The sequence below is a fragment of the Simochromis diagramma genome, unplaced genomic scaffold (assembly GCF_900408965.1).
Source record: "Simochromis diagramma unplaced genomic scaffold, fSimDia1.1 OVJJ01000361.1, whole genome shotgun sequence".
Taxonomy (NCBI): Eukaryota; Metazoa; Chordata; class Actinopteri; order Cichliformes; family Cichlidae; genus Simochromis; species Simochromis diagramma.
Genome location: NW_024386860.1, coordinates 3,156,595 through 3,168,519, shown reverse-complemented (window position 1 = coordinate 3,168,519; position 11,925 = coordinate 3,156,595). Strand labels below are relative to the sequence as shown.

General features: G+C 40.7%; 1 protein-coding gene across 2 annotated transcripts; it reads right to left on the bottom strand.

The window, feature by feature from the left end:
- Positions 1 to 2,550: 2,550 nt before the first annotated feature.
- On the bottom strand, positions 2,551 to 10,862 carry nmt2 (N-myristoyltransferase 2). 2 transcript variants are annotated; one of them, XM_040029684.1, is made up of 12 exons: positions 10,558 to 10,862; positions 10,126 to 10,240; positions 9,312 to 9,453; positions 8,743 to 8,861; positions 8,565 to 8,656; positions 8,361 to 8,477; positions 8,079 to 8,249; positions 7,505 to 7,613; positions 7,239 to 7,409; positions 6,988 to 7,155; positions 5,479 to 5,616; positions 2,551 to 5,036 (listed from the first exon to the last, which is right to left on the bottom strand). In XM_040029684.1, the coding sequence occupies exons 1-12, from the start codon at positions 10,668 to 10,670 to the stop codon at positions 5,016 to 5,018; spliced, it is 1,476 nt and encodes a 491-aa protein (XP_039885618.1). In that variant the 5' UTR covers positions 10,671 to 10,862; the 3' UTR covers positions 2,551 to 5,015. The 2 variants fall into 2 exon arrangements, with proteins under 2 accessions (XP_039885618.1, XP_039885617.1); XM_040029683.1 differs by having other exon boundaries at positions 10,126 to 10,243; positions 10,558 to 10,856.
- Positions 10,863 to 11,925: the final 1,063 nt, after the last annotated feature.

Below are 11,925 nucleotides of genomic sequence, written 5' to 3'. Positions count from 1 at the left end.
CGAAGCAGTAGGGAAATTTAATATTTGTTTTTTTTATTTTTTATTTTCTGCTAAATACACTTTTTGTTGTTTTTTAATATTTGCAGCTTTTTGTGCTCCCTATCAAGTGAACCCCTCACCTGAAATAATTTAAATAAAATGACATTTTAAATGATAAACCCCAACAATCAAATGATCCCCTATGAACAAGCACTGGGCAACGGTGGCCAGGAAAAACTCCCTTTCACAGGAAGAAACCTGAGGCAGAACCAGGTTCAAGAAGGGGCAGTCATCTGCCACGACTGGTTGGGGGGTGAGGGGCAAAATAAAACTTAAAGGAGAGCACGGCATAGTTATCGGAGGTTGGTGTAGTTGGTGGACCGTGGTTGGAAAGCAGGGGAGGTGGACGCACCTGAGCGCCAATCTGCAATCATGCCTTGCTGGTTTAAAGGCTGAACTAGGTCCTGCTGTGTTGTTGTTGTTACTGTGTGTGGCTGTGAGCTGCAGCCATCTGTAGTGGTAAACCTGTAGTAATAAAAGTAGATGATGAAAAACACGAGTATATGGTCAGGTCTGTCGTGCGTCTTTCACAAGATTATAAACAGGGGTGCACATAAGTGGTCCGCAGGTGCGCATCAGTTATAAACACAATGCCACAGGGAGCAGCTGAGTCATTCACGTCAGGTGGACATCTTTGAGAAGACCCAGAAAGCTGCAGGAACAATAAGGGCCGCTGTGGCAAGACCTAAACCTACTTTAAGTAGGCATTTGGCACCACGATGCCACATACCAGTACCCTGAACCTCGTCCTGAGGTGGTTGAGCAACAGGAGTCTCAAGTCCCTCAGGTTCAGCAGCATTTTTGGGTTTTGAAAACTGTAATTCTTCCACTTGACACTGAATAGTTTTCAAAGCTTTCTCGAGATCTGCATTCCGTTTCTTTAGTTCATTTCTCTCGCTTTCAGCCTTGGACAGCTGAACAACAATGGTGTTGTTCTGTTCAAGGAGAAACTCTTGCGTTTCCTCAAGTTCATGCACATCTTGCTCAAGTGCTCCAATCTGCAGTGTTATCTTTAAGGGCACCCCCTCTATCTCGCTTATGCGAATTTTCTTTTTGGGCTCCATGCCCTGGACTATTCCTCTCTCCCCTGAGTTGGACGGTCCTTCCTCTCTCGTTTCTCTGTGAGACACTGAATTGCTGGACGGTTCCTGTGACATTTCTATAAAAGTTTTGCAAAAAACAAAACAAAACCGCTAACTGAATAATTTGAGTGTTAAACTATTCTCTTTCCCAAGGATTCCTGGCTTGCGAAAACAACTAGGTGTTTCTTGAAATGCCGAATTCAAGAAACTGGGGTCTATTTATAGATTTTTCTGGCAGCGACCGTGACGTCAGCCATGACGTCAGCTCTCTTCGATCCTTTGATTCGATCAAAGGAGGACTAAGCCAACTAACCAACCGTCCTCGGTTTTACTATATTCCGACAGAGGATCCATGTGTGTGACGTCATTCATCCCCGAACTGCTGCTTTGTGAGCTCACAGACAGGACAGACAGCGCGTAGCAACGCGCCTGATGATGTTTAAAGGATCCCGAAGCGCAAGTCCATCTTTTCAGACAAACTGCAAAAGAAATTTCCCTCGTAATGACCATAGCTGGACTGGCCATCGGCCCACCGGGCAAGGTGATTTTTCGTGGAATTACAAAAATCTATTGAATCATATTTACTTTGGTGGACAGAAAAAAAAATAAACATACCGTTTGGGTATATTTATACCTGACTGAAGTTTGAATTTCAATTTGTCCACAATTAAAGCTGGTCTGCACACATTGTTTTTTATAAAGGCAATTAAGTTTTTCCTGGTATTTTGATAGTGCTGTTTGTTTTAAATGGAGCTTGTAATATTTTACCCTCAAATGAAATATATTTCCTCTATATCATAGAGAGGGCTGCCTTTACACCACCACCATCTTGGAGCTGTTCTGCTGGATTACTCGGGTACTAAGTAGAAAGTAGTAGTACATTCATGTTGAAATGTAAGCAGAAGTTTTAGCCCTCAGGCAGGCAAAAATGAGCCAACTTAATGATCATTTTCCAAGTTTAGTTTGCTGTAAATATCTATAGATGGACAAAGGTACTGGGAGATTACATCACTTGGTTGAATTGGGAATGTCTTGATGCCCTCCTGGGAAGGGAGGTCTGAGTGCCTCTGCTTAGACTGCTGCTCCTGTGATCCAGATAAGCAGAAAATCGATGGCTGGAGGGGAAAGATTAACATCGATAGAAAGATCCTTTATTAATCCTTTGCAGGAAATGACATTGCCTCTGCAGACACAGACATAACACCACACATCCCAAACAAAATATCAGCTCCACTACTTATTTCTAATAAAATTAGTATTAATAAATAGAAAAGATCCCAGCCTGATGGTGGAATTGAACTGAGGACCTTTTTGCTGTGAGGAAATAGTGCTAACCACTGTGGTGCCTGAATTACAAATACTTAAATTCAAAATATGTGCTGTGAAACAGTGTTTCCTGCAGTGCGTCACAAAGGAGTCATGACTCGTGTTCCTTTTTAAAGTGAGTTTATTCAATCAAATATCCATGCTGGTATAGCCGACGTGTGTTGAAACAGATTGTTATTTGCATGGGGTCATGTCTAAATGATGCTGGTACAAGTTCTTCAGCTTTTTCACAGCTTACAATGGAATCGAATAAAAATATTGTTCTTCAGTTAGAGAAAGCTTTATGACATTTCAAAAGTACACCCTCCCTCACCCCACCTCCAAACCTTAAAAAAAACAAAACAAAACAAAAAAACAACCTTTAAATAAGGCAGGTACTTCTGACCGAGTTCTCGCTAAAGGGCGTGGCTAGAAACATTGATGCTATAAATCAATGCAGCAGCGAAACAGACATGCTCAGAGTTCATTCAGACAGCTGCAAGCAACACATCTGTGACACAGCAACATCCATGAGGCACACAGCTTTGACCCAGCGACCCACTCTCAGTTAAATTAATGCCAGGAACACGTTTGTAGAAGATAACGTCATTCAACCTTTAAGTGATTTTTAAAAAGAACAACAACATCTTTGAGCCCTGAAGCACCAACAGGACAAATATTTATCCTCTTCTGGCTAATCTATAAAGGGATGATTAGAAAAGTACATCAAATATTAACAATAAAGTCATTAAAATAAAAAGCAGCCTCTTTACCTTGCAAGTTACGCAGAGCCCCGTGAACATTAAGGAACTAGAACATTTAAATTAACCAGCAGCTCCACCACAGACAAAAAAATAAAACAGTTTTATCAAAGATCCTCATCCAGCTCTTAAATCACAAATCTGACAGTCATGTTTGTTTTAAATACTGAAAAGGAGGAAAGAAATGATGTAAGACATTAAAAAAGAAAAGAAAAAGAAGGTACAGTTATAAATATCACAACCGTTTCACGCACTTAGCTGCACAACACATGTAGAAAAAAAACAAACATACACAAAATACAGTATCATTAAAAAAAATAAACCCAGAGAAGTCAATGAAAGCGGATCTGGAGGAGAGGACACTTCAAGCTGATGCCACTGCACCCGTGATTAAACAAGTCCTTTGTTTAATAAGCACAGAGCAGTTTATCCACTGTTGTGGGTGGCAGTGACCAAAGTAACAGAAGATGTGCCCTGTTTGCTTTAACCGCTGCTGAACAGAGTCCTTCCATAGTAAATAAACCTCTTTTTTTTTTTTTTTAAACCTGGCTCTAAACAGAAACTTTAATTTTTTTTGTATAAAATCGAAGTTTTTCCCCACGTTCACCGGCGTCATTCTCACTGCCCTGCTTATGCACTGACCAGACCAGCTCCTATTACTTCTAACTGAACAGCTTTACTAACTGGACAGCACACCACTGACATGCAAACAACCCTACGCTTGGGTTTGTTACTACAAAGAGTGTACAACCAAACATGTTGTTTTAATGTATTAAAAAACGCCAGCTCTAGAAACGGTTTTACAAGGTGAAAACTGCGCCCGTCCTTCATAAAAAAACCATGGCTGTTCAGATTCTAGGGCAATCCCATCTGATTTGAAACGAGGACCCATTTATTTTGTATGTTTAAGAACGGAGTAATTGTGCTTCGTCTCTGCAATACATTCATTAAAAAAAATAAACAAACCCCCAAACACTTTGAACAAACTCGGTGACTTCTAAGCTACTCATGAGGAGAATACTTTGGATCAGCCCTCCCAAACCCCTCAAACTCACACTACACAAATAAATATGATCTGCCTTTAAATGTACAATTAACTACCATATGCTCTTTAACAAAGCACATGTATATCAATGCACCAGTGGGATGAATCCTTTTTTCCTCCCTCTCAGTGTTTGCAGTTTGTCATTTTAAAAGTTAAGATCAGCATTTCTAATTCTACTGAGGCCCAAAACAGCCAGCAGAGACGCTCGACTGACCGCACTGATATGAAACTGGAGCAAAAATAAGTGCAGCAGGAGCAGGAAGGAGGAGGAGAAGAAAGGGGTTTGGGAACAGTAACTGTATGGACAGGATAAATAAAATTACAACAGTTGTTAATTATGTCAGGTCTTGCTTGCTTAGTTGATTATCATTTACATAGTTCCACGTAAGTAAAGTTAAATGACGTGCCGGTCCATTGGTGTCTACTGAGGAAGAAGAACTTAAAACAGAATACACAATGTCAAGGCATCCTCGAGTGTCAGACCGGTGTGTGTGTGTTTTAAACGTGAGCGCTTATGTCAGGAGCGTTGTGTCGTATGAGTATCTCAGGCATAGCATGACTTCACATTCAGGATGTTGGATGGTTTAAGAGTTTTCACCTCCGGGTGAACTGAGAATGTTTTTGATGATACAAGTGCCGAGTGAAAGCTCCACTCGGGCGCCAGGTTGGATTTACTGTCGCAGTTCTCATTGTCTAGCTCGGGCCACCTGCGTGTCCAGGTAAGGTATTTCCAGAGATCGCTGAGAGCCTCCCGAGTTTATGCAGCTGCCGTGAAGAGAGCTGCTACTGAAGGACCAGACCAACCTGAAACACACAGATCAAACTTTTTATGATCTGACATAGGCTAGCAAAGCAAGTGCAAATCATCACCCTCTACCTCCGTGCTTGACTGCTGGTATGAGGTGTTTGCACTGATAAACTCCACTTTGGTCTAATTTGTCAAAAGGACATTGTTCCAAAAGTCCTGTGTTTTTTCCCAGGATACATCTTTGCAATCAAAACTAGGCTTCCATGATCTAAGGCATACTTAATCATGTCAGAGGATGATTTCTCCTTATCAGGCCTCTGTGGATTTGCTTCAAAGCTATAGACTTATTTGACTGTGAAGCTTGCACAATCAGGCACAAGAAGCAGCTCTACTGAGATCTGAACCAAAGACTATTTCCACTTTTTCCACTAATTGTCATGGAGTCTTATCACAGGATGCTGACCAATAGTTGGTGTGTGATTACCACCTGAGACTGACCTTATCAGGGTCCATAGGGGGACATTTCCAGTTGTAGAGGTAATACTGCAGATTTCCATCTCCTATCCCAAACTTGAGCTTCTCCAGAAACACCTTATTCTCCATTAGGTCCAAGGCATTGAACACATCAAAACCTTTCTGTTAAACACAAAGAACAAACACCATGATAACTAACACAGCAGCAAGAAAATTATCAAAAGTATCTGGAGAAACCCTGCTCTCAGTTTGCGTTTGTATGCAGAGCTCAGAGTAGCCTTGCCAGCTGGTTGACACCAGGCCCGTACTACGAAGCAGCAGGATTTTAGCTTATCCCAGTAACCTTGGGGGTTACCCCTGGGTTTTCTGCACTATGAAAGTGGTTCACTTCTTCTCGGGGTACATCGCCATAGTAACTTGTGCTGCAAACCTAACCTGAGTTATATTCCAGTTATATCGCCTACTGACTGATCAAGACTTGTGAAAATAGCTTCATCATTCATTTTATTAGTAATAAATACAGTTTATTTCGTTCAATTTTATTTCTTGAGTTTTTTTAATCAATAATATCATGAATATAATCTGGACACCCATTTCTACTTGACTTCATATCAGTCGCAGGTAGCCTAAGTCTACATTTGAATTCTGTTTTTGTGTTTGTTCTTTACATGCTCTTAGACCATTCAACACCATCGAGGGTGCAGCTGAAAAAAACAAAACAAAAGAAGACAAAAGAAAAAACAAGACCACGATATGCAAATCTGAACACTGGACTACTTGATTATAACCCATCAGATTCTCGTGTTTCTTAATAGTAAAGTTGTGATATTAGTAAGTCTGTTAACTCACACAACTGGCATTTTTGTCAGCTTTTCTTTCTGCCATCAAAATAGGCTAAACTTTGTTTTTCCTCTCACACCCCTGACTTTTCTGCAGCAGCTGTGTCACCTGCATTCTCTATTGTGTGTAGCCTCTTCATATTTTCTAATATTACAGTTTACTCTTCGTTTGTAAAATCAGACACTCAGCTTCCGGTACAATAAAAAGTTTGACTGGTCAGATGTGCTTGTATCTAGAACCAGAAACTCTGAATCAACTTGAGTGCTGATGTTAGAGGAAATGACTTGAGATAATAGAAAACTACCATGGAACTTGGTTCTCAGCACAGAGCCCTGCTCTGGCCTCAAATAAATAAAGATCAGACCGGGTCAGTCTCTCTCACTTTTATCCTCTACTGCACAAGTAAAATGTTGGATCATACTCTCACTCCTCATCTATCTAACCAAACATCACTGACTCCCAATGATTTATAAGGCTTTGCGTAAAAAAAAAAGAAAAAAGAAAGTACATAAACCATCTTGGTATTCATAAAATAAAATATCTATCCTTCTATATAATGAGTCTGGTCTGTATTGTGCCATTTTTTCCCCCTCACACGTGCGTCTTCTTGTTGCCGTTTATGTTTATGTCACTGATCTCATCAGCTGTTGTCTTTGGTACTGGCAAGTGTTTAAAAGCAGAAAATAAGATTACCAGTTTGGCCAGGATCAGTGCATCATTCATTAAGTCCAGTAGCGGGGTTTGTGTATGAATGTTGTAAAAAGAGTAAGCAGCCTTCAGGCTCCTATGGAGAGGGTGATGCATCACAGTCGAGGGCAAAGTGTAGAAACTAGTGAAATCTGTGAGAATGCCACCAGCACCCTGAGGGAAATAAAAACAAGAACAATGTCACTTTAAGTGCAGAAGAGCCATCAACATCAGGCTGCAAATCTGAATCCACACACCTCTACTACATATGTGTCAATTATGTTGTCCTGTGGTAAGAACCAGTGAGCCACCTCCTCCTCTCCCATAGAAGGAGCAAGTTGGAAACGTCTCAAGTATCTCTGTAGCAGTTCAGTAACCTGACCGACGTCACGCCTTTCCATCGGCCGCAGACCTGGAGTCTTGGTGCTCTGCACAGGGTGGAGAGAGCAAAATGAAAATCTCTAAGAGTTCCTGCTATCAAGAGGAACAGCGAGATGCAGGACTTATGAGTGTAAGTGTTTACATCTGGTAGTCTGTAGAGTTTCATGGTTCTTTGCAGGGTCATGTTTCTGCTCAGATGGGAAAATTTAACTTCCACAAGCTTTCTAGGGTTCAAAGAGCGGTGCCAGTACCTGGGGATAAAAAATACACAAAAAAACAAAACAGGAGACCAACATTAAAAAGAAAAAAGGAGTGCTTCCTGAATTCAAAACACTTCCACTAGATGTGCTCTTTAGAAGAGATACGTATAAGCTAACATATCAAAAAACAAACAAACACCAGGGCACTCTGTTTCATTAAAAAATTAAAATGCTTATATTCTCATGGCACTGAATGGCTGAATCTTTCTAGTGGTGTTCCACCAATAGCAAACCTATGGTTAAGAGTGGAAAACTAGACCAGTAAAGTACTGGTGGAGGTTTACTGGTGGAAAAGATTCAGAGTAGACTCAATTTTCCCCCATCAGAGCTTTAAGTTAAATATGACCATGCCACGAGTATAAAGGTATTTTAATTTTATATGAAAAGAGAGTGCCTTGTTTTATATATTTTAACATGCTGCCCATGTGCAGCATGTGTGACTAGTGAATAACATACCTGCATGTAGACACGGGTTTAGGCAGCACAACTCCGGCGGTGTATACGGCCTGAAATATTCCTTCTAAGTTCACTCTCCTTGTTATCTCTCTGATGAGCACAGGAGCAACGCGCTTTGAACGCAGCTTCTTATGAACACACAGGAAGTTGATTTCTACCATCCTCTTCAGCCTGGAGCCACAAGCGAGAAAAGAAAAGAAACAAAAGGATGGATTGAATGAATAAAACACTTTCCCCATCACTGCTGTTCTCAAATGCATACAATAAGTAATGAACACTCACGTATCATAGACTCGTATATCTGCAGGGATGGCACTGATGAAGCCAACGAGCTTCTTATTTGAAGACACTCTCACTCCGCAATGCCACTGTGGTAACCAGCCCGGTGGACGTAAAGCCCTGAGAGGGGAAAAAAATATTTTTATTATAACCGCATACATTTAAAGCTACTGTACTGCATCATGTGATAAACATGAAGAAGCTTACCATTTAAGAAAGTTTGGAGAATAATCAAATCTGAACATGTTATCATCATCCTCCACATAATTTTCATTTAACAATGTGTACAATTCCTTCAGCTGCAAAAGAGCGTGACAATAAATCATTCTGTTTTGATTAATCTGATTAATCTCATTGGTGTATTTTGAACAAAGACTGCACTTACAACATCTGCATTACTGAGATCCAAAGTGTCCCACATAAAGCCTTGAGGTAAAGAATATGGCTCCTGTCTGATGTTCTCTTTGTCAGCCTCAATTGGCCCGTGACTCGTCACAACTTCATCTACAAAAATAGCACAGCCTTTTGTCAAAGGTTTGCAACTGTTTTCCAATCACCACACTTCCACGGGACCTCATAAAACTCCATGTCCTTAAACTGTGAGCAATGCACAAAACCGCTGATGGCATCAGACTTTATATAAATCTGCTGCTGTTTGTCCTGCGTCGACCCCCACAGCCTGTGGCTGCACAAAGGCCTGACTCATTGGGTCATGGCTGTTATGGAAACAGCTTGATCTAATGCTGCTGAGCATGCCCAGTGGGAATGCATGGACCCCTACTGTACATTGCAGCTGACATGTTTCTAAGATACTGGCCTAAATCAGCAGACTGAGGAGATAAAACCAGCAGATGGCGCTGGTGCAGAAAGAAAAATAATTTCTGTTGACAGAGGAAATAATACCAATTTAAACAGGAGTGCAGTTCATTTAAATGAATTTAACTAAGTACTTACTTAATTTTGGGACAGGCTGAGTATCCCAGAACTGGTACTTGTGCTTGGCTGCCTCATCTATACTCTTTGCTGGACCCTGGCAGGAAAGCAGCTCCATAGCTCTTTGGATGTCCTGCAGCTTCTGGATGGGCAGCCCAGGGTTCTGATTTAAAGCGGGCACACATACACAGATTACTTAATGTCTGTATCACTCAACCAAACACTGGATGCTTTAAATAATCTAAATGTAGACGAGAGGCAACATCAGAGGGCATGCAAATAAACAGTCTTATAGTCATGTTTACACAGGTCTTTTCCTGGACACAATACTCCCACTGAGCAAGAGAAACCAGATTAATCATGTCACTGTATAAATGATTGATGAAGTCAATGATCTTTAAATTATAAATGCAAAAACCCAAATATGACAGTCCCTGTCATTAAATCATTTAGTTAAGCTTGATTTGCTTTCTTCAGCCGATCAGAACATCAGAGTCTGGATGTAGTTATTGTTTATTTTTCTAAAGCAGCATGCAGTATGTAGAAATCTCACAGCTGGCTAAAAGTTTGTGATATATCCTTTTAGCAAAATAAACTACCTCATTCTAGAACCTCATTACAGAATACAAACAGGGAGCATGCCAAGGCTGGAAAAACCTTACTGACCATGACACATTGACGGCAAACAAGCTGAATTCTGGGTTGTTGCCTTCCCTTTTCTTACCCCTCCTCTTTTATTTTCAGCATATTAAAAGAACCTTGTTTTGTATTGTATCCCCTGCCCTAAAAAAAGGGTGTGTGCACTCTTTTCACTGGGTCATCATCACCATCACACCTTGATCTCCTGAGAGTCCGAGGCAGAGTCAGACTTGGCTCCCCCCGAGCTTGGCTTCTCTTTCTTCCTCTTCTGCTTCTTCTTCTTCCTCTTGGCCCCCAGCTCTCCCCCTGGACTGCTACAGACATGAAAACAAACGATGAGGATGGATGCTGGCTAGACCCGCACACAGAGCTAACGTTAGCTACCATAGCAACGAATGACAGCTCAGCTACTTAACGTTAGCTAGCTAGCGGTTTGTCTTAATGGTTGCCCGCCATGTCATTCAGTCGGAGAGCTTTAAAGAGGTCACAACGTTATAAACAGTTCAAGACGGCCTGTGTTTGCTGTCTGCTAATAGTAGCAGGCTCACTGCCTTAGCCGCTCACAAGCAGGCTGCCTGGAATAACGTTACTGCGTTTCCCCGAGCCGACCGGACAGGCCACCCCTCACCCTTGCATATGCTCATTCTCCTCCTCGTTGTCTCCGTCTATCCCGCAAGTGTCCTGGTCGTCCAGCTCCAGGCTCTGCTGACTGGCTGCGGATTCACTGTCCTCCGCCATCATAAAAATGTTTTAAAAATATAGTCAGCCACCGTTTAACAGAGCTAACGGGGAGCGGGCGAGAGATGGAAAAAACAAAGAAAATGTCGAAGGAAATCGCGCCGCCTAGAGGCCAAAGGCGGAAACTCAGACCTGAGCTGCTGCCTTTAACATGAAGCCAAGTGGTACCCAAACTAGACTTTTACCTTATTTCAAACATATAGCCATTTAAATGTTATAGACACTTTAGACACTTGTTTCTGATACTGAGAGGGAAAATAAATACATATTACAAATTACAGGTAATAAAAAAAAAAGACAAAAATCTAAAATTATTTTTTTAAATAAGAAAATACAAAGTAAAAATAAATTGTCAGTTTTTTAAAACTAGATAGTGGGATATCTGCTGGACTATCAGCAAGTGTGTTCTAAATTCATACTATCAATGAGAAAAACACGTGCAAAGTAGCACTTTTTGCTACTTCAACATTTTTAAACACATTTAAATTAGGTAAACAAAACCATCCTGGAAAAGAACTGATGATGTAGCAGAAGAAACAAAAAGCCTAAAGGTTACAATTAAATAAAAATACCTGTTTAAATGTACAAAAATATAACAACTCTGCACTGCATAAGGCAGGTTTTAGACAGCAACTTCGGGGATTTGATATCATTTAGGATTATTCAGTTTTCTTATATCAAATACATATAAAAACACACAGATCCCGATCAGTTACTTAAGTTAATCTAATTAATCCGTTAATGAAAACCATCCTCAGTGAGTCTGGGACTGTTGGTGTCCTTATGGAAGGCTGTAGTCAGGACCATGGAGGTATAACTGATAGGTCAGATATCTACAAAAACATATCTGAAAATAAGGATGTATGTTCTCAAGCTTTATAATGATAAGTACTACAAATAAATTTGTTAAAAAAAAAAAAAATGGTGAAAATTACCCTCAGAAAGGACATTAATTTACGCTCAACGGCGATTTTGTTAGGTACACCTACTCTGTAATGCAAATATCTAATGGCAACGGTTTGGTGCAATTAGGAATGCAAGCATGATCAAGATGACCTGCTGTTCAAGTTCAAGCCGAACATCAGAATAGAGAAGAAAAGTGATTTAAGTGAATCTGACACCGAGAACCACCCTGTGTGTAAACAGGCTGGTCTAGACAGGTCAATTTAACAGTTTCTTAAAAAAACTGGCAATTTACTAGGATTTTTCTCCACACAACCATCTCTATAGAGTTTACCGAGAATGGTTGAGTGAGCGG